The following is a 23457-nucleotide window of genomic DNA, read 5'->3' as shown; positions in this document are numbered from 1 at the left end:
AACACCAAGTCCATACCTACCCATAACTTCACCTCGTGACCCACAAACCATTCCCTTATTAATCCAAATCTGGGCTGACTCAAAGTACAGTTGAAAATTAGGGAGTGCCATCCCTCACGGGGACATCAAGAGATGGTGGCTAATCCTAGGCCTCCTCTATCTATCCATATGAAATGGTTAGTTGGTTTCCACAGTTCTGCAAACATTTTCTGGGGAACCGACACTGGTAGGGCCTGGAACAGGTAAAGAAGCCTGGGGAAAGAAATATCATTTTAACTGTGGTGAATCTGCCCACCCAGGACACCTTAAGGGCACTCCATTTGTGAAAATCAGCTTCGATGGTAGTCCATATTGGGGGGTAATTTGCCGTTTAACAACCTGAAAGAGTTGGGTGATGCTAATTCCCAAAGGCGAAGATGCCTTCAGAGCTGCCCTTCTCGTCCCCCATACCCCCACCCCCTCCAAGTGACGAACCTGGGTTTGTGAGTTAAAGCAGCATGTCTGCGAAAGCCGCCACCTTATGCTGGGCACACCCCCCCGCCCCAAGGGGATCCCGTAGGCTTGCTCAGGCTCACGCAAGGTCTGGAGAAATGATTCCAAGTAGATTGCACATAGCAGGAGGAGAGGGGACACCCCTGCTTGGTGTCCCTAATCAGGGGGAATGCCCTGGGCAAACAGGTATTGATGAGAAGTCGTGCCAAGGGAGATTTGTAATTGGCACAGAGCATCTTGATGAAGCCACTCCCCAGGGCCATTTTGTCCAGAAAGCTTTCTCAGCGTCAAGGGAAAGAAACACAGCAGGGATTGAAGTTGTGTACCTTTTCTACTAAATGGACAATACATCGAATATCAAACGTTTGTCACCCTTGTGTGAATCGGGATTGGTCGGGATGGAAGAAAGCCCTCCAGTCTGTAGGCAATCATTTTTGTATACATTTTGGCATCTACATTAATGACAGCGACTGGCCTATGCAAGCTACATTTGGTGGGGTCCTTATTAAGTTTGGGGATAAGTAATTTTTTGCCTCTTCCATTGACGCTGAGATACGGCTGGTGCTTGGGAAGTAAGAGCCCAGTGACGTTTGGGACCAAGATCCTGGCAAAGGTTCTATAAAATATCCTGGTGAAACCATCTGGCCCAGGTGATAGTTAAGGGGCAGCATTTTTATGATCTCACACAGGGCCGGTCTTACAACAGATTGCACCCCAGGCGGGAAGCATTGTTGGCGCCCCGCCTCCCCAGACCTGTGATCTCATGCAAGTGTCATGGGCTGAGCAGCGGGAGTGGGTACTATGAGTTAACAAAATTGTCAATGCTGGCATCTGCTGAATTTCATGAACCTCAGAAAACAGCAATAAGAGGGTCAAACCCGAACAGGCCTGGTTATGTTAGTCTGCTTTTGCTCTTCATTTTTAGTAACGATGACCAGTTTGCTGCTGTGACTCAGGTCAGAGAATCGACAATTTCAGATCTACACTAATGTCATTCGTATGACCTCAAACATTTAGCCACTCTTAAAAGGCGATGAACTGGTTTTGAACAGTGTTACTCGAACCTCCAAGAACAAGCACCAGCAATATACCCACCGATAGCTGTACACTACTGTCTATCTCAGCATTAAAATACATGCATTTATGTATTGCATCAAATATTTCACGGGAAGTTAAATATATTTAGAAGGGACACACGTAAACAATATCACTACTCCATGTGAGCGGTAAAGTCTACTTTAAATATATGCAGAGAGTTAACATGCATGTACAATTCAACATAGCTCCCAATATTAATGTTGGAGAGGTGGCGTTCTAAAATTATGACATTACAATATGGACTTTACATTGAAACACACTGCAGTGCATTACCGCGGCAGAAAAATGGCAGTTTGCGTATTGGGGTCTGTTTCGATCATGCTTGTGAACTCTCAAAATTCTTAAATGTTTCCTTCGTGATCACTCATTTTAGCTCCCGACAGCACCATGAAACTTTAAGATCGCAAAGAAAAACGATGTCTACCATACCAACATAAAAACAAAAACAATCAAATTCTTAAAGGGTGGAAGATGACCTTTTCTTGGGACTTGTTAAGTTTACTTTTTGCAAATTTCTAGTCGCGTGCTGCTTGAATAGCAGCGGCCCTTGCACATTGTGCAGTGTATAGATGAATTTCATTTCAAGGGACTTTGAGTACTGCGGGTATCAGGGGAAGCATCTCGAGTGTACCCCAAGCGTAGTGCGCTTTGCCCTCCACCCTCACCCCCCAGCCTTGCAGCCCTGCGCTTTTTCACATTCTCCATGGTAAAGAACATTGTCCCGAGCTTGGGAGAGAAGGAGCTGCTTCTCCAGGGTGTGTTTAGCTGCTGGTGTATCAAATGCAGAAATGGGTAGCATCAAGAGCCCCACGTTCTGAAACATCTTTTGCACACTGGTTGGTCACACGACAAAGTGTGAGCAGGTGATTCCCCAACACTTGAACCATTCTTTAGAGACCTGGCTTTGATTAATGTGGCGTTAGCTAGTCATGGCCATTTCCCAGCATTTGTGTTAAAGGAGATCGGAAGCTGCACTGTGCAGGGTATATTAAAGGCCATGAATTGATGCTACAGCATGTCGTCCCCAATGGAACAAAGAAAGTGAAGCATGCATCCTGCAAGTCTGGGTATTTGTATTATACGGAAGACGGGCCAACCGTCCACGGAGACTGTTTCTACTGTAGTTGCTGAGTCGCTGAGTCGCTTTCCCAAGCCAGCTGCTGTGCAGACTTCGCTCAGCTTTTGGTCCAGCGCCTGCATCCATCCTTCACACCATAATTCACAAGGCGCGTTTGTGTAGGTGTTTGTTTATCCTGTTAGACTAGCGTGATTGCTATTCCAAACAAAAGAAGCACAACGACAAAGAGTATAAGACAAGTCTGAGCGAACAGTGAAATGTATGAAACTCTTGCACTAAAATAAAGTTAGCAATGCATGCCCAGGAAAGAGGGAACGACGAACAATATGCTCGAGAGCGGGAACTAGGGGGTGTAGTAACCCCCAAACCGGCCCAAGCGTGGTACCAGCCCCCAGAGCCTCACTCTCAAAGTGATTTTGGCCCGGCCAACAGACCGACCAATCCAACCCCGGTGGAACGTGCAACTGTCTAAGATCTGCTCAAGGAGACACTCTGCCCAGGTCTTCCGAGAACCAACCTTTTGATCTCCTGACGAGAGTCCACCACCAGGGCTCGCTTCCTTTTTCATGACTACTTGAGCCTTGACAAAGGTGTCTAGCTTTGTGGCCACCAGAGGCTGTTCTTGGATGGCCCAGTCATCTCCGCAATACCATTTTAAAATAAATAAAACACCTATGCAGCAATAGGCCTCATCTGCGAGGACGGGAGCAGGAGGAAAGAAGCGTGCTTGCCTCGGCAGGCTGTAGTTACTGCTGGGTTTCCTGAAACAAGGCCAATCAGCGAGGGCAGGATGCAGCAACTGTTTGCCGATTCTGCTGCTGCTTGGCAGTGTGATGGGAACAACTTCAGGATTTAGTGATACACTGGCTCCTCTTTTCTGTAATGGCCCGGGGCCGACAACACAGCCAGTCCCAATCGATCCACACTTCAGGGTCAGTGCATTCACATGGAGTAGTGATCTTGTTTGCGTGTGTCCCTTCTAAATATATTTAACTTCCCATGAAATATTTGATGCAATACATAAATGCATGTATTTTAATGATGGGATAGACAGTCGTGTACAGCTATCGGTGGGTATATTGCTGGTGCTTGTTCTTGGAGGTTTGAGTAACACTGTTCAAAACCAGTTCATCGCCTTTTAAGAGTGGCTAAATGTTTGAAGTCATACGAATGACATTAGTGTAGATCTGAAATTGTCGATTTTCTGACCTGAGTCACAGCAGCAAACTGGTCATTGTTACTAAAAATGAAGACCACGCCCATAGCCTGGAGGGCGGCACACCGCACGTGCGCCCATGGGCCTGGCTGGCGTGCAGGGTGCAGTGGGAGGGGTGCGCGGGGTGTGGCGGGAGTGGTGCGCGGGGTGCGGCGGGAGGGCGCATTCCTAATGTTTCGCCCTGGGCACCAAATGGACTAGAAACTGCCCTGGCCGAGGCCACAGCCTGCAGCAATGCCAGTGGTAGAATACACGTATAACACGTTTGTTTCCTAACATTTTAAAATGAACAGGCACATTCATTTTTATAATGTTAGGAAACTAACCTGTTACACGTGTATTCTAGCACTGTGGACTGCTGGTGCAGCGCCCCCTGACGCAAAGACCGGCCCTGATCTCAGAAATGTCCTCGACCAGTCTACCCCTGCACTTGGTTTCCCCTGACCCTAACTCCTTCACCTACACCTAAACCTGCCCAACCGGGTTCCCTCCGCTTGCAATAGTCTGGCTGGGTCTGCACTCTTCAGCCCATCCAGCCCCATTCCACACACTAGCACGTGGACCTTCTTCCCCTGAACTCTCTGTCTTCCCCTGGCACTTGTCCACCTAGCTTCCCCTTAGTACTCACCTAACCAATGCCCCCCCCCATCCACTTACAGAAGCCTAATTTGTTTATCTCTCATTGCTTTTGGTGGAAATGAGCTCCCTCCCTGATCCCAATGGATGCTCATCCTTATACCCCCAGCACTATTTAAGTCAAAGAAAAGTGTAATCTTGTCCTCCACCGCCCTCCTGATACTGGGGTCTCGCAGTAGTTCACCAGGAGTCCTCCAACCCCACACCCTCAGTATGCATCTGGAAAGCTGTTGGTTCAAAGTAATCACTGCGTGGTCTGCTATCCCCAGCGGACCCACCTCTATACCCCCGATTCTCCCGCAGGGGGGCCAAGACCCATATATAGTCGATACGGGATTGGGATGCGTACACAATTCGAGAAAAAGGTGAACCCCCTTACCCCTATGGACCCCTCTCCAGATGTCCCAACACATCAAATCTATCCCACAGAGATTTGGAGGCTACCCCCACCTTTTGAGTAGTACCCCCTCCCCCCCCCCCACCACGAGCTTCTGTCCAGATCCCGGGACCATGCCAGGTTGACATCACCCATCATAACAATGTGACCTTTCGCAAAGCCCTCGAGCGTGGCCAGTAGGCCTTTTAAAAATGCTTCCTGGCCCACATTAGGGGCGTATGATGAGGCTATCCTCATTCGTCATTTGTTGCTTTATTTCGGCAAAACGCCATAAAAGAACATAACAGTTTAAACACACAAAACATATACAAAGTGTTCTAATAGATCATCTGAAAAATGATCAAATAAAACATCAGTAATTCAAGCAATAATATAAGATAAAACCCACAAATACACTTTCATAAAGAATTAAACATTATCAATCAATAAGCTTCTTTTCATAAAGAAGTTTGAGGATATTGTGTAGGGCAATCCCTCATTGGCACCCATGAGCACAACAAATCTGCCCCCTTTTCCGTCCTGGATTCCGTTATACGGAGGTCCACTCCATCTCGAAAGGCAAGCCCTACCCCACACCTCTTGTTGGATCCCAATGCATGAAAGGCTCGCCGCTCCCTCCGCAGCAGGTGGGTGTCTTAGATGGCCAGGACATCTGAACCGGAAGTGCTGGTGAATTGTTCCAACTTTTCCTTTTAAGAGCGGAATTAAGCACCCCCCCCCTCACGTTATGGGTCGCCCACATGAAGGTGTCCAGAGTTGTTGTGTATGCCCCGGCACTTTCCCTGATCAACTGCCACCCAGTGCCCTCTCCTTTTGCCCTGCTGCACTACCCTACCCTTTTGTCCCCATGTCTCCAGTGTCCCAACACCCTGAAATTTCCCCACAGCCCTCCCTTGTTCCAGACCCCAACCCCCAGAGCTCCCCCACCCCTATTACCCACTGCAACCTCTGACCCTCCCATCACGACCCCCAACTCCGGAACTCAAAACCTCCCCTACCCCACCCCACACATCTATCCCCCACTCCTCCCCTCTGGACTTCACCAGGCGTGAACGCCCTCCCCTCCTGTAAAACAAGACAAGTCAAGCTCCTCTGCCCCAGTGGCCCCTTATTGCGCTCTTGGGTACCACCATCCCTCTAGTTTGAATACATGTGGTCCACGCTTGCCATTGCCATTATCATTTGGCAGGGGCCTGCCTGCGGGTCTCCCAAAACGTTTTAGGCTGGGGACCCGCAGGGGGCCCTCCGTCTGTGACGATCTTCCGCCACAGCCCACTCCCAGGGCCTTAGGCGCACAAAAGTTTCATTCTGTGGGCAACTGTCCTCTTGAACATCCTGTTCCAAGTCCAACCGAGGCAGTGCGGCTCCCTCCTGAATGGAGGTTCTATGTTTCCGCAATCCCGGCCATTCGAATACCAGGCCAAAGGTTAAAGTCCATTTGTAATGGATGCTTCTTCGGGATAACTGAAACCACATGGCCCATCAGTCGCCTTTTAAGTAAGGTGCTCTCCGCCAGGTCCTGTTATAATTGAATCAGTGATCCTTTGTAAGACAGCGGTTCCTTTGCTCTCGCTGCCTGGCGATCTGCCTCTTTTTGCAAATATAGTATAAATGCTGCAAGAACATCCATAGGCCTACCAATGGGGCCTCTGTTCTACCCCTTCTGTGAATGCGGTCGAGGAGCACTTCCTTGGGGGACCTACATCTCCCAGAAGTTCTGCAAAGATCTTCTGGACCTGCCCTTTCAGCTCTTGCGACCTGTTTTCAAGGTCCCTCCATCTGCAATTCGTGGTTTTGCACAGCCACATTCAATTGTTCAATGGCCTCACTATGTTCCTTGGCACCAGTTTCCACCTCCTGGAGATCACTTTTTAGGAGGTCTGTTCTCATCTTCCCCACCCCCTCCCAACTGTCCCAATTCCTGCCTCATCTCCGACAACGCCGAATGGAGGTCGGCCCTCATCAGCTGAAACTGGTCCTGGCAGGACTTATTTAAAGAGGATTGCAGGCCCATTCGATCATTGTGCAGGTCCTGTCGCGAGAGGGGTTTGTCCCGCCGAGGCTGCCACAGTTTCCCTCCGTTTCTTGCTTTACAGTTTACTCTTGCCTCGCCGGGGACCCATATTGTTGGAAGGGTGCCATGCAGGTCCCCTGTGGCGGGATTCTGCTTCAAGGATTTGTACCGGGTCTTCGACATTCAACTAAGCCCTCCCCGGTCCAAGCCCGTAGTTGCGTTACAATACTGTGGGCCGGCTTCGCTTCTTTCCTCAGTCCTTCGGGCCCTTCGTAAAGCCTGTCTTACTCCTCCCAGCCTGAGTTCTTCCAGGGAGAAGGGCTCCTCTCCCCCTCCTCCCTCCAGGCTGACTCCACTCTGTGTGCCAGTCCTGCCGGGCCCTGACTCACTGCTTCGTTTCTCCTGCAGGATATGGGCCCAAGGAGTGGGGGAGACGAGTTGTGGGGAGACCAGTTGGGGGGGTCCCTCCCTCTGAGGCCCACTGGAATCCAATGTAAGACAGCACTACTTTAGTTGGCAGTCCCTTAACAGCTCCCTCCTTTAGTACAGGCTTTGCAGACCTTCCATGAGATCCCCAGGCCAGACCCGGTAGGTAGCGCCCTTATTGTGGGGGGGGGGAAGCAGCTCTCTCCCCAGCCCCAGCGTGTCCAGCAGGGGCACCCAAGTGGCGTAGTCTCTGGAGATGGACGGGGGCCTACCTCTTCCCTTCCTACGGTGTCAGGCTCCTCCAACAGGCATCCCCTGTACATGGTATCAGCTCCTACGACGGGGAACAGCTCAGAAGTCTCTGCTGCTGCCCACAGTCCTTCAGCCCTCTGGGTGCACAGGCCAGCCACTCCTCGCCTGCTAAGGCGCGCCCTCTCTCAGTGGCGTGCTTCCCACCGATTACACCGATGTTCCTTCCTGCAGGGGTGTCAAGCTCTCCCTCAGACCTCCTGGCACTATTGCGTGCACAGAGGTTGTGGCGCCCATGCTCCAATAGGCACCCGTGCCAATGCTACAGGGCTACCTCTTCAGATGTTGGGCCACAGACCCGTTCCTGCCCGGCCACATCTTCCTCCCATAGCCATGTCGGGTGTCGGTGACCGCTGCTGGCCTCTTCAATGCCGCAGCCAGCATCAATTCAACTCACGGGGCACTGTCCTGTTCAAGCGGGTGCTGCCTGCGGTCTGGCGCCCTCAACTGCTATCAACTGCCTCTCCTATTTGTCAAACCCATGGGAAAGGACAGGCCGTCGGAGCTCCCGCACCCTGTTTGCGGCAGGCTGTCAGCGACTCGTCCACGACTGGATCCGCTGTCTAGATAGGGCTGATCTTCCCCCTCTCAGTTGCACGGCAAACTGTTGCTTTATGCGGCTTCGGGATGGTGGTAAAGCCAGAGAAATGCTGTGGGCACTCAGGCCACAGATGACACGTCTACCGGGTGTCAGCGGCCATCTGGTCTCCTTGATGGCCTTTTCAAGGGAGTCCAGACCTATTGTAATGAGTACATCGCAATTGCTCATATTATTATTAGGCAAGGGGGGGATCAGAACTCATTGAGATTGAGAGGTTGGCTAGCTTTGATATCCTGTCTGGTTCTGCTCATCTTCTCAGTAAACAAATACACAAAACCAGCAAGCTTCTCCTTAGATAGGTAGCTGAGGCATGATTGCTTGGCACCTCAGAGTTTCCTCAAATGGTTCGTCGCTGCATCAATTTGGGTCTTGATATGGCCTGCCTTTTCATCAATCGAGTTCCCTTAAAAATGTTTGAATACAGCATATCAGTCATTCCATCGTTTTTTGGGAAGGGTGTATGCACCATTTCATTTTAGAAGGCCGAAGGTTCCTTCACTCTTCATTCAGTTCCGAGAACCATGAAGCAGATTACATAGGTTTCTCCCTTTTCTGCATAAATGGATCAAATTTCATCAATAAGGTTTTGCACGATGTTGAAGAAACCAAGCTCACATTTCAAGTGATGATAAACAGACAGCTTTAGGCTTGTCTTGCAAGAGAAGTAAAACAGCATCCCACATCCATCAGGAACTACCTGCTGCAACCTAACCCACCCTTTAGACATGTGGCCTTTATAGGTCACTAGTTATCTGACAGATTTTTAAACCTAAGAGCATTCTGGAAATCACCAGGCCTCCCGCAGCAATAACCAGCCTCCTGCCAAGACTAAATCCCATCATTCACATTTAGTCCTTCCTCAGTATCAAATTCTGGATACCATGTCACATGACAGGGCTTCCTCAAAGACGTACTGTGAAGAAGCATATGCACCCCTCCTACTGTGTCTTCACTTGTGCTCTCTGCGCAATCCTTTTTCTGTACTGGGCCTAACCAGTTCCAGATATCACATGGGCCCAAAACTCCTTGGCTGCAATTCCTGCAAGAACACAGTTTTCCAGCCCTACATTATACGCATGCCCAAGAGTCTGCTAGGACACAAACCATGGCCAAGTCAACTTGACCAGGTTCGGAGCATCACAATGTTCGTTAGAAGGAAAGCAACACCAATTACATTTGCTAATCTGTCGTCGTTGGAGGGTGAGGGGGGTAGCCTAAAATGTTGCTTTATCACTTATTCATCCCCCTATTTATTTTGTATTCTCCTACAATGGTGTTGTGGCAGTTCACAATTTAGTTAAATATCTATCTATTCTGATACAGACCAATCAGGCTATTACCTGCTCATCAAATTTGGAAGAGCCAAGGTTTTCAAATTCTTGTCTAGAACCTTTGCCTTTTGAGTTAGCCAGTGTATTTGGTTTTCACGTGGTTTATTGTAAATAGGATTAAGAGATGATCTGACCAGTTCTCGCTTATGGAAACCCCGATTTGTAGTAAATCCAATTTGTCAATTAAGAGGTCCAAGATTGACGGCTTCCCATGGGTAGGCTTTCACAAGTGTTGGATGAGGTAATTATTTCAGAAGCCTGAAAAAGTAAACACTTGTGTATCCGAGGTCTAATACCCCAGAGGAGGATTTTGCTTGATTTCCATAATTCTGGTAGTAATGTGGAAAATGTAATACTCTTGAAAGAAGCATTGCCCTATATTGGGTGGTAAATAATAATTAATTGTGAGAAATTTTGAGGGGAGTGTGGGGGGGCACCAAGTATTCAAGTGAAGCCAGTGATTGGGATGGTATTAGTTTGCAGAGAATATTTTTGTGGAGCATAGCCCCTCATACATACACCTGCAGCATTTTCCTTGTCCAGTTGGATAGTGCCACAACCGTGCGGTAGGAGTGAATCGAGGAATGTTATGTAAAGGGGGCGAAAAACATGTTTCCATAAAAAAGAAGATGTAGAGTTGGAAATCGCTCATTGTTTTCATCAGTTCCACTGCCTCGGTAGGAGGAGTTGTGAAGCAGGCATGCTAAGGTGGCTTTCTCAGAGATGGTAATGTGAGTTTCCATGGGTTGAAACCAGATGTATGCGTGGATGACCAATTGGACCCCTCTGGCTAATTAAGGTCTCCAATGAGGATCGTACTTTTGTAGGTTAAATTGCCATTATAAAACTGTTCCATGGCAGGTTATTTTCCTTTTATTTCTTCAAAGCATGTTAAATGTTATTGGACTTCTAATAGAATAAGAAGCAAGTTTATCATTTGAAATTCCTGTGTATTCATGATTTTCACATAGAAATGCAGTGACTACCAAAAGAGATGTAGACTATTTAGATGTATGATCTGTGTAATAAATCTTACTTCACAAGCTCCAATCTGTTGTTTATGGAAGCCCAGTGGAGAAGTGTAACATTTTCCTTATCCGGTTGTCGGACATCATATCCTGCTTCCACAAGTTCCTTGCATCGCGCAAGCATGCCATGTCTTAAAAACAAGAAGCACAAGAAAATTCATTAGAATTCTGTAAAGAAACTGGTCATTATTTTGCAATATAATTTTCCATGGTAAATCCATTGACCTTTCACTATATCAAGTCTGGGTACATTACAGTTAAACAGCTTAATTTTCTCATCCAGCTTGTGAGGAGATGGAACAAGTGTATTAGGGAGCACATCTTATTCTCTGTCAGATCATTTTGATAGTGTTCTCTTTAAATGACCCAAAAAATGTGTCTTTGAAATATAATGAAAAACGTCTATTAAGCTTCCTCCAAGGGCGTTCAGCCCACAGCTCTTTGAGGTCATAGTAATCACAGTAGGTGCTATACAAATGCCATATAACATAAATGTGACAAGGGATGTCAAGAGGGCAACCCCCTCTTTCAGGATTGGGGGGCCTACCAGGCAGAAATCTAGAGCGCGCTCTACCCTGGATGTACACAGTGGAAGGTTAGAGGGCCTCAATTCCTGTAAAAGTGCCAGTATGTCTCTATTCATTAGTGAATTGTGTCACCCAATACCTGTGAACCAATATGTTGGCAGAAGGTTTTCTTCCAATTCCAGGAATACATAAAACCATGATTTGTAACATAACAGATGCTGCAGCGGCCATCATACAGACCAGGAAACATCCCGGCAAAAGAGAACGACTGCGGGAGAGAGAAATAAGTTATCCTTGCAAACAACATTCTAGCTGGAATCCAGGCTGCCAACAGGGTTGAAAAAGCAAAGACCAGTAGGCAGCAGTAGGCTGGGGAAGGGAGCGGTAGGCTGGAGCAGTAACAGCAAAGTGTGGAGGCAATGCCTAGAAGGAACACGAGACATGGGAGGGATGGAGAAGAAGTGAGAAGAGTGCATCAGTGGGTATTGTTGGGAGAGGAGAGAGAGAAAAAGAGGGAAAGGAGAATGTGAGCATGCTAGAAATAAGGAGTGTCTTTAAGGCACAATCCCTTACTCAGTTGAACATTAACCACTGAATAGAGCAGGGTCAGTTTAATTAAGTGCCTGGGGGAAATTAGTTAGAGAAGAAGCATTGCTTTTAGAACCTCGCATCCAAGCTAAACCAGATCTTAGACAGCAGGAGTCAATCGCCATCTACTAACCTTGGGCCAAGGATGCCTGGATTAAGGAAAAGGTGCTTTTTAAGATTCGAGAGAAAGGGGTGGCCGTAGGTCCCACTGGAAAACCAATTAAAACCCCCAACTGTCTGTGTGGCTTGGATTAGTTGTCTAATCTATAACATCTAAAAAGGCACAAAAGGGGAGAGGGTGTTCCAGGTGGCACCCAAGGCGGATGTGCCTGCAGTAGGCTTAGTTGTGAAATCCCGAAAAAAAACCTTAAATGCCGCTTTCCCAATGCTATTACTCCCCATAGTGCAGCGCAACTTCCCTGGAGATGAAGAAATTACTGCCGGCAGTGTTGAAGACCCGTATCCAGCCCAATCATCAGTGGGAAAGTGAGTCCCGTGCCGTAGCACGCAGCAAAGACAACATGGCGGACACCATGTAAATCTGGGCGGCACCACCAACTTGCTGTGGATCCCAGGAGCCACCCCATTACAGCAAGCAGCAGAGCCAAGAGCGGGATGGCTGGTGGTGGACCCCGGGCTGAAGTGACTGCAGAGCTGGGAGCACCAACAGCACTGAGGCCTGGGGCAGAGAAGATCAGAGCCAGAGAGGGACTAAGGCAGCTCTCTGGCCCTTTATGCAGTGCTGTGCTGAAGAGAGTGCTGCACCATAACAGCCCCCCACCCGGGGTCCAGCTCGAGGACAGCAAACAGGCAGGTTGAGCCTGCTTCCCCCGAGGGCGAGTGCGAGAAAGGGGGCACAGGGCAGCCTGCAATGCATGCGTAGCACGCAGACTGGGTCATAAGAAAAGAGTGACATGGCAGTGTGATCTGAGCGGGCATCTCAGTGTGCAGACGCTCCGCACTCCATGGGAACTGAGAGGCAAAAAGAGCTACCATTTGCTTCTGAATTAGGATAAGTGAAACTCACACGGCCTGGTGAGATCATACTCCCAGGTGTACATCCTTGAAGACCTCTGCTGCAAAACTACAGAGTGAGGCTTTGGCATTATTATGAACCTGGGCTCGCTTGCGACAGTGCCTTGCTCTATCGAAGTTTGCGCTCTTGCTTATCCGGGAGCCCCTCCTGTGCAGAAGCTCGCTTTGCTGGTACTTGAATTAGCTTACACCGAAAGGACCACAAGTAGCATTAAGAGCCTGAGGTACTACACTGACTGGGTGCTCAGCAATATATACCAGGGCCCTGAACATTGTTTAAGACCGGGCGATTAGAGGAAATCACTACTACTGGCACCATCTACAAAGGGTCCTAGAGTAAGACTGGAGAACACTGCTGGCCTGGATCACACTCTACTTTTGAAGGATGGCAAAATCTGGAGCAAAGCCCAAAGCGGGCGACATCATATCGCTGCTAGGCAGGCAGGACAAGAAGAGGAGCACCAAGGAAACCCATGCAGAGATCCACTCTCCCCCTCCTGGAACAGCTTTGTCAAATCCTTGATTCACTAAGGAGGACCACATGGGGATAATCTCCACTCTGAAACAAGACCTCACAGCAGAGATTAAAGCTATGAAGGCGGCACTGGTCAAAATGGTTGCAGACCTTAACTCACATGATGGGGCTGAAGTCTTGTGTAAATGAAGTCGAAAACACACTTTGCGACTAGGCGCAAGAAAATGCTGAGCTAGCAAGCAGCGTGGTGGGCATTGAAGAGCAGCTGGAGATGATCGGGGCCAAGCAAGAAGATTTAGAGAATAGACTGCAGAGAAACATACAGATGAACAAGTTACTTTCTTACTTGTTAACGTTCTTTCGATGGAATGGTCCGACGACGTATTCCATATCTATGACAGGTAATGTCCACAGCTGTGCTGCTTCGGAAATATCTTCGGCGTCTGTGTCCTGTGTCGATGACGTCGATGCGCCGACCCCGAGGACCTCCTCCGACGTCACCCGATGTGATAAGTAGGACGCACAACGCCCATAGCCTCAGTTATAGTTTTTTCCCAGAAAGTGTGCCACCAGTTTTCTGCCAGTCAGACACACAAGGCCTTGCGGAACGCAAGCTGCAATCGCAAAAGAAATTCTGCAGCGGGAAGGCAGGGAGGGAGCGATATGGAATACGTCGTCAGACCATCCCATCGAAAGAACGTTACCAGGTAAGAAAGTAACTTGTTCTTCGAGGGGATTGGGTCCTCCGACGTATTCCATATCTATGACAGACTCCCAAAACAGTACCAAGCAAGGAGGTGGGAAAGAATTTAGGATACAAATTTAGCATGCCCAATCAAATTGCGGAATAGAGAACTGCCTTGCCAAAGGCCAGATCTTGCCCTCTGATGGAATCGAGGGAGTAGTGACGTACAAAAGTATGTACTGAAGCCCAGGTAGCTGCATCACAGATGTGACGAATAGGAATTCCCCTCTGCAGGGCAGTAGACGCAGCCACTCCTCTGGTAGAATGGGCCCGCAAGCCAGCCGGAGGATCCTTACCCGCCAAGCGGTAAAACTCGGAGATAGCTAAAATAATCCAACGAGACAGTCTGTTTCGTCACAGCTCGTCCCAAACGCTTTCCAGCGTAACCAATGAAAAGTTGATCGTCCACTCTGACCCGGGACATGCACGAAACATAAAAGCTCAACGCTCTCCTAGGATCAAGCCTATGGAGCCTCTCCTCTTCCTTACCAGGATGTGGAGGAGGATAGAACGCCGGAAGAACAACTTTCTGGCTCAAATGAAATTTCGAAACCAGCTTCGGAAGAAAAGAAGGACAAACTCTAAGGACAAACATGTCCTTATGAAAAACACTGAAGGGTGGCTTAACTGAAAGTGCCTGTAACTAGTAACCGCAACCAAAAACACAGTTTTCAGAGTTAACAGCCTCAAAGGGCAAGAATGTAAAGGCTCAAACGGAGCACCCATAAGAAACTTAAGAACAAGGTTCAAATCCCAACCTGGCACCAAAAAAGGTGACGGAGGGAACACATTAGTGAGCCCTTTCAAAAACTGCAAAATTAAAGGAATCTTAAAATAGGAACACTCTTCAGACGAGCGCTTAAATATGGACAGCGCCGCCAGGTAACCTTTAATGGTCCCCACTTGCAAGCCCCTGTGGGCCAAAGAAAGCAAAGAAGACAGAACCATGGGAATGTCACATTCAAAAGGATCCACATTCTGAACTCTGCACCAGTCGCAGAACTTTCTCCAACTGCAACAGTGCAGAGACTTTGTTGCCGGCCGCCTGGCCGAGAGCAACACCTCCATCACGTCTTCAGGGAGGTCCCAATCCTTATACCTCAACCTTTCAGAAGCCAAGCGTGAAGATTGGGGGATCTGACCTCTGGATGGAGAACCTGACCCCCCTCCCGTGAGAGCAGATCGTCTTGGTAGGGAAGACGATGTGGAGGGCAGATGGACAAGTCCAGAAGGTCCAGGTACCACGTCCTCCGGGCCCACGCCAGAGCAATGAGGATCATCCGGGAACCAAACCTCCGTAACCTCCGCAGCACTTGCGGGATGACTGGGACTGGAGGAAACGCATACAGCAGTGGGACTGACCACTCCACCACGAACGCGTCTCCTAAGGCTCCTTTTGGAGGAAATTCCCTTGAGCAAAACCTTTCACAATTCCGGTTGACACTGGAGGCGAAGAGATCCACTTGAGGGGTCCCCCAAAGGGCGAAGATCTCCAGGAGAATCTCCTGAGCCAGCTCCCACTCGTGAGAGATCGTGCTCTGCCTGCTCAGAGCGTCCGCCTTCTCGTTGTCGTCTCCGGCCAGATGAACCGCTGAGATCGAAACTTCCTGCTGGATGGCCGAGAACTCTAGCTGCATCGCCTCCCTGCACAGGGGAAGTGACCCTGCCCCCCCCTTTTTGTTGAGGTAGTGCATGGCCACCGTGTTGTCCATTAGAATCAGGACACTCTTTCCGCGCACAGTCGGCAGAAAATCCTTCAGGGCTAGCCTGACGGCCCGCAGCTCCAACAGATTGATATGGAGTCTGGACTCCGACGGAGACCAACGACAGCTGACTGTCAACTCGTTGGCATGAGCTCCCCATCCTGTGAGGGATGCGTCCGTCACAATAGTCACCTCCGGCCAGGGCAGCCAAAATGGGGCCCCCTTCATCAGATTGCCCTCGACGGCCCACCACAGAAGGTCCCGGGCTACCGAGGACGGCACCTGAACAGGGTCCGACAGCATGCCAGAGGACTGAGGCCAGAGGACTGAGACCACTGGAGCTTGAGTGCCCACTGCAAAGATCTCATCCGCAGACAAGCCTCTGGCACCAGAAGAATGCAGGATGCCATGAGGCCGAGCAGTCTCAAGAACTCGAACGCTGGGAGATCCTGGGCAAATTGAAACTTGTTCACCATCTGCTGAATGTGAAGAGCCCTCACCTGAGGAGGAAAACACTAACGCTCACCTGACTCCCACGGAGGCGCTGGCCTGGTTCGCGCTGCTGTGACCTCTAAGGTGATGCGCAGGGTTCGGAAGACGGACTGGACCGGGCCCCCAAATCTGGCTTGTCTGGCTCGCAGAAGTATCCTTCTGTAGGCGAAAATGGGGGATTAACTGTCTGCGGGGTAATGCAATCAGCCTCCCACTTTCCCCTCTCACCCTCCTCGAAACCCTTCTGTGATTCCTCGTAGCGTCTCACCTTAGGATCTGGAAGGACGAGCTCTCCATCCTGCTTCTGATGCAGGGGCGCGTTGGTATCCAGTTACTTCACTGGATTTTCGGATTGGTGAGAACCAAACTTGCTTGGCTTCCAGGTAAGTTTTTTGATAAGAGGTTCCCCTTGTGTCCATGCATTAATGTACTAATGCTAGTGTCTTTTTCCCCCATAGGGGCTGGGGTACGGAATGCCGGGGAACAGGCACCGACCCGAGATGAGAGGTGAAATCCTTGTAGAAATCAGGTAAGTCTTTAATGAGCGTTTTTTGGTAATGTCTTTTCATTCGCTCATTAACGCTGATGTCTTTTTTCCCCTTAGGGGCCGGGATCCGGAAATGCCAGGATGCGGTGCGGACCCGAAATGAAGAGGGAATGAATCAACAGGTAAGTCTTAACATGGAGATTTAGCTTTCCTTATTCCCTTCTCTCTCACCTTTTGTTCTGGTCTTTTTCTCCCTAGGCGCTGGGGCGTGACTGCGAATCCGGATGATCGCTGCTGAACATGGAGGCGCCCTGTAAAGGTGAGTGGAATGCGGCGCTGCAGCGATCGACGCGATGAGCTTTTAAATAAAAGTCTTCCTTTTCAGGATTATAGGCGAGATGTCTCCGGGATGCGGATTTAGAAGGTAAGGACTTTTCCTTATTTCTGTTCTCTTCTTCTCTTCCTTTGCAGGTGATGCAGGTGATGCAGGCAGGCGTGGCAGAAGTCAGGATGCAGGAGCAGACACGGTGAGCGTCCAGCTGCTAGATGCAGAACAACGCGAAGCACGTGTGGCTGTTCGGGTGGGGTTTAAATAGCCTTGGTATGTATCCTTCCTCCAATCAGGTATGTATCCTTCCCCGGCCACGCCCGGATGGTAAATTAGTCCCACAGGTAAAGTAGTTCCTTTCAGGCCTCAAGGAGGCCGGGATCCTGCAGCATGGTCTGCATCAGGTAAGTGCACCCAAGCACTTCCATAAAGAGCCTGGCACCTATGGCTCCAGGACTGATGTCTTTTATGAGCCTGGCGCCATAGGCGCCAGGCCACTGTCCAAAGGGCCCCTATATGGGGTTGCTGGGTCCTTCCTTGGGGACTGGATGTCCGCTTTCGGGGACGCAGGGCTTGAACCAGCTCCCCGGGAGCGGGCATCATGACAAACACTGCCCCAGGGACGCGTCAAGCACTGCTCCAATGTACTGGGGCCGCTGCGTTGGTGTCAAATGGGACTTCTTTAAATTGAGGGAGAAGCCCAGCCTGTGAAGGGAGTGACAGGTGACGGACAGATGATCCAGGCCTTGCTCGGGAGAGCTCCCCCTGATCAACCAATCGTCCAGGTAGGGGTAGATGTGAATCCCCCCCTTTCCTGAGATGTGCTGCCACCACCACCATGAGCTTGGTGAAAACCCTCTGGGGCAGAGGTCAATCCAAACGGCAGGACCCGAAACTGAAAGTGCAAGTCGCCAACCGTACTTCTTGTGCTTGGGATGGATCGGCACATGGAAGAAAGCATCCTTGAGGTCGAGAGACACCAACCAGTCCTGAAGTTGAAGGGCCTGGAGGACTTGAGAAAGAGTCACCATCTTGAACTTGTCCTTCCTGAGGAGTTTGTTCAAACCGCGCAAGTCCATGATGGGTCTCAATCCCCGTCTTTCTTCGAAATCAAAAAATAAGGGGAATACCATCCCTTGTTCCTCTCCGCTACAGGCACCAGTTCTATGGCGCCTTTCTCCAGCAGGGCTTGAATTTCCTGCGCAAGGAGCGGATCCGGAAACTTCAAAGAGAGGTTCCCTGGTGGATTGTCGTGAGGCCTCTGCCCAAAAGGAAGACAGTAGCCGTGGGTTATGATCTCCAGAACCCACACATCCGAAGTAATGGCTTGCCACTCTACAAGATGCTGCGCCAGCCTTTCCCCCAACCGGCGAACCATGGGACCTGGCCTCATGACTGAGTGGTAGCGGCTGCGGCGTTGCCTGAGGGCAAAGAGGCACCTCAAGTACCTTTGTTTCCATCTCTGGCACTCTTACGATGGCCTCTGACTGCTAGCTCCCCTCGCTTTACTGAAGGACGAGTAATAGCGAAGGAACCTCCCCTCCATTGCTGTCCCCTAGGACGAAAAGGCGGAGGTTGGTGAACTGCAGCGCCCAACGACTTTGCTGCAGCATTGGAGGTCTGCAACCTCTCAAGGCTCCCGTCAGCCTTACTGCCAAAAAGGTGTTCACCATCAAAGGGCATGTTGAGGAGCCGGGACTGCACATCAGGAGCGAACCCAGACTTCCGCAACCACGCAAACCTGCGCATTACGGTGCTCGCCGCCATGGACCGGCTGACACAATCCGCCAAGTCTAAACCCGACTGAACGGCCTCACACATGGCATCCTTGCCATCCTGAACCATAGCAAGGAAACCATCCCGTTCGTCCCCTTCGGGAAAATGTTCAGCCGCTAATGCAACACAGTTCCACAGAGTGTGTGTGAAACGAGACAAGGCACATATGGAGTTGACCGCCTGAAGCGCCATACCCCCCGAAGAAAACACTTTCTTCGCCCAGCCGTCAAAACGTTTGTCGTCCCTATCCGGAGGGATGGTAGGATACGACGCCTGCTTTGCCGGGGCCGTAGCCGCCTGCACCACCAAACTCTCCGGGGTGGGGTGACTAGACAAGTAGCAGGGGTCGCTACTGGCTGGACGGTATTTTCGCGACAAAGATTTGCCCACTGCCGGGAGACTCTCCGGAGCAGTCCAAGCCGCCGCCACCCTTCTCTGCAGAGCCATATGAAAAGGCAAACCCGGGTCAGTGGGGGGGACCGAGATCAAGGATGTCCGTGAGATCATCCTGAACGAACTCCTCTGGGGGAGCTGACCAACCCAAGTACTCTGTGACCCGAGACATAAGGCGCCGATATGAAGAATCGGCATGAGTGCCAGGCTCCGGCCTACAAAACTCCACCTCCGGAGAGGTGTCCAGTCCACTGGCATCATGCAGCGACTGCCGCAGGTCATCAAACTGACTATGGCCCGAGATAAGTTCATCCGGAACCGTAACCGGAACCGGAACTGGAACCAAGCCGCCATCAGAGCCTTCATCACCTTCTGAAATGTACTCCAGGCGGGGAGAGGAAGACCTCTGGGGACCAAAGCAGTGCCTGACCTTAGCCAGAGCCTTTCTAGGGGCCCCGTGCCGACACCACCACCTCGAAAGGCATCGAGGGCGCCGAATGAGTCGGCGTCGACAGAAAAGGCGTCTACGTCGAGCGAATCGGCATAGACGTCAGCTGCAGCGCCGCCAGCATCGGTGGCGTTGACACAGGCCTCGAAGCCGGAGCTCCGAGCGAGTCTCTCGACAACCTAGGCGCCGACGGCGTCGACGACCCCCTCGGAGGCGGAGCCTCGAGAGACATCGTCGACGATCTCGGCGCCACATGCGTCGACTTCTTCTTCGAAGCCGGCACAGGATCACGCGGTCTCGAGCACGTCGGGGACCTGGAACGGGCATGGCGAGAACGGCTACCCTTGTCCGAGCGGGACCTCTCCCGCGAGCCGTGCCGACCACCCGAGCCCGAAGGCGTACGAGCGGCGTCTCTCGACCGATGCCGACCCACCCCACTCGGAGGCGCGGACGGACCGGTGCCCTGTGATTCAAGAATCGCTAGCATCTGCTTCCCGAAGGAAGCCCATTCCTCCGGTGTGGCTTGCATGGAGGGATAAGCGACCCGCCAACAGGCGGAGTCCTCGGAAAAGGACGGGGAAGGCGACCTATGCCGGCGCTTCCAGGAATGCCTCGAAGAGGCGGAGGAGTGGCGAGACCGACTCCTGGAAGGAGACCCACTGGACTTCTGACAATGACGCGGAGAAGTCGCCCCTTGAGTCATCCGTCGAAAGCCCTGCAGACCTCGACTTCCGGGGCTTAGACACCCGGCCTACCGACAGCTTCTTCTTGCGTTCCCGCAAGGCCTTTGCCGTGAGCGACTGGCAGTCGACACAGTCGTCCGTATCGTGGGCCTCCCCGAGGCACCAGAGGCAATTGTTGTGCGAGTCCGTGACCGACATCTTGGACCCACAGTCCCCGCATTTCTTGAAGCCCGGACGCGGGGTTGAAGACTAAGAAGACATCGCCACGAACAGGTCTTCACAACAAACCGAACAGGTTCAACGAACCGAGAATTGAAAACAGCAAACTCTAAGGAGTCGAGGCGTACCGAGATTCACGAAGCAAACACGTTCGCGGAAAAAACGGAACTGAGGCTATGGGCGTCGTGCGTCCTACTTATCACATCGGGTGATGTCGGCCGTCGGGGAGGTCTTCGGGGACGGCGCATCGACGTCATCGAATCAGGACGTAGACACCGAAGATTTTCCGAAGCAGCACAGCTGTGGACATTACCAGTCATAGATATGGAATATGTCGGAGGACCCAATCCCCTCGAAATGAGGCATTCCGCGGTACGTACAGGACCAGGACCTTATAGAGTATGTGCAAGACTTGTTGCCATTCCTAATGGACTTCCCAGACCCCACAGCTATAATCTATTGCCCGATGTGCTCTCCAGGGTACACTACTTTCAGATGAGAGAGGGAATCATGGCAGCAGCCCAGAAGGAGCCAGTAGAATTTCAGGGGATGAAGCTCTTCCTATATCAGGATCTCTCACCTCGGACTCTGGCGAATAGACAGAAATTGCACATAGTCACAACCTGACAAAACATCAAATACCGCTGGGGGTTCCCCTACAAACTGCTCTTTGACTATTAAAATCAACGATATGCAATTAGCTCAGAGGAGGAGGCAGCTAACTAATGGTCCCTACCCTGGACCTTAACCTTGAGGATGCAAGGCCAGAGGCCAGACCAGGCACGGGCCCTAGGAGTAACACCAGGAAAACCAGAAGGAGACAACTCCGGGAAACCGTTGACAGATGTTGATGTGGGGTCAGACCAAGTGCCCCTACCTGATACTCTAGTCTACTACGGTTTTGCCGGCTGGCTCATTGCTTAGTGAACACTCTAGTTCTATGCCAGCTGCCACCTCGGGAGCATGAGCACAAGCCACCAGGGATGGTACAAATATGCTGCTGTTTGTTGGATGTTATGGGGGAATAAATCGAGGGGTTATGAGGGTATCATGGGGGAATTGCATCCCTGGATAAGTTACTACGAATAAGCTGTCGTTTTTTCATTCATTGGGGGGGGTCAGGTGGGGGGGGGGCTTTTTTTGTGGTCACACACAGCATCTTGGCAGTTACAATACAAAGGTATTCCTTGGAAGTGACTCCAGATTGCCAGCCTAGCTTGCATGCAGGAGGTTTGGCTAGATGTAGAGCATGATGGCGTTCCCTGACCTTCCTTGCCTGACCCTGAATGTGCAGGGTCTTAATTCACCAGTAAAACGCAAGGCACTCATGCATAAGCTTTCCTCTTTGGGCGCAGCCCTAGCTTTCCTACAAGAGACCCGCCTACTAGTGCGAGATGAAAAATGTCTCTGTAATAAACTGTACCCACAAGGATATTTTGCTACTAGTGGCCTTAAAAAAGAGGGGGCTTGGGGGCATGGGGGGGTTGCCATTATGGTCTGCAAAGGCCTGCCTTTGAGAGTGGTGAGACAAAAAAGGGAGGTTCTGAATACTCAATACTCGTTTGGGGGAACGTAAGGTTAATATAGCAGTGGTATATGGCCCCAATGAAAAACAAGCAGATTTTCTTGCGAAGTTCTCAGATACTACGGCTGAATGTTCTGAAAGGGAATTTATCCGGGGTGGGGGATAGTGGGTGTTAGGGCGGGGACTTCAATTGTGTTGTAGATCCGACTATGGATAAATCACTGGCTCCCACTACTAATGATGAGCAAAACTTGTATGCTGCAACAACTTTATTGAGAGAACACTCGCTGATAGAGTCGTGGTAATTTTTCCACCCAGGGGAGAGGGATTATACTTTTTACTCTGCTGTCCATAAGGGCTTCTGGAGGCTGGCTATGTCCCTGGTCTCTAATACTCTCATCCCATCAGTTAATAGGATAGACATTCTACCAAAAGTGCTCTCTAATCTCTCTCCTCTGAGCTGATCTTGGGCCAGATTGAGCTGCAACAGAAACCCCTCTGGAAGCTTAATGAGGCTATACTATCTGGTGTGGCCATGTAAGCCCACACAGAAGAGGCCATAGCAAATAATTTTCGGGAGAATGACACTGGGGATTTGGACTTTCGGACGATATGTGATGCAAGAAAGGCAGTGAACTGAGGGGTTAATAGGGCAGTCGGTGGCATGGGGGAGGATCCAGAGACGGCAACAGGCCGCATTGGAGGGAGTAGTGCAGGAAAAGGAGAAAGAAAATATAGCTAAAGGGACTCGTCATTTGCTTCAGGACCTCCGCATAGCTCGGCAGGCTCTGGAGACACTTGATGGGGAAGGCTGCTCAATTCTTCGGATGAAAAAATACTTTTATTCCAGAGGCAATAAAGCTAATAAAATTGTTGGCAGCTAAGCTAAAGAAAACAGACACTTGTAATTACATTGGGGCCTTGAGAGATGTGGATGGGAAACAGGTCGCCACGGATGTAGGGAAGCTGAGAAACTTATCCCATATGCAAGAACGTATTAGCCAATCACAACTTCCCCGGATTCCCGAAGAGGTGAGAGGCGCTGGAGAGTGCCATTACTGCTCAGGAAGTGGCTCAAGCTATTTGGTCCCTTCCGACGGGTAAAGCCCCTGGCCCAGATGGTTTCACCAATATATTCTTATAAAACCTTTGCAGGCCCTCTTATCCTGCAAATTCACGGTCCTGTTCAACGCCTTCTCCACTTCCGGGAAAGTTTCTGATTCAATGGCAGAATCCACAACAACCTTGCTGCTGAAAACCGAGAAAGAATCTGAAGACTGCACATCATACCGTCCCACAGCCCTGTTAAATACTGATGCAAACCTCTACAGTAAAATCTTGGTTTTCAGGCTAGGGTAGGTCCTCCTTCAAATAATTGTGATCAGACTGGTTTCATCAGAAATAGGG

General features: G+C 50.4%; 1 protein-coding gene across 2 annotated transcripts in view; it reads right to left on the bottom strand.

Annotated features, from left to right (window-relative positions):
* Nucleotides 1-23457, bottom strand: part of ZDHHC13 (zinc finger DHHC-type palmitoyltransferase 13) — a 1364100-nt gene that overhangs the window by 1137119 nt on the left and 203524 nt on the right. For both annotated transcript variants that reach the window (XM_069623461.1, XM_069623462.1), the window contains one exon: nucleotides 10635-10757. In XM_069623461.1, the coding sequence (XP_069479562.1) occupies nucleotides 10635-10757 (123 nt within the window). The remainder of the gene's footprint in view (nucleotides 1-10634; nucleotides 10758-23457) is intronic.

The sequence above is a fragment of the Ambystoma mexicanum genome, chromosome 11, assembly GCF_040938575.1.
Source record: "Ambystoma mexicanum isolate Mex_15411 chromosome 11, UKY_AmexF1_1, whole genome shotgun sequence".
NCBI classification, from domain to species: Eukaryota; Metazoa; Chordata; class Amphibia; order Caudata; family Ambystomatidae; genus Ambystoma; species Ambystoma mexicanum.
This window is presented reverse-complemented; position numbering and strand designations above follow the sequence as displayed.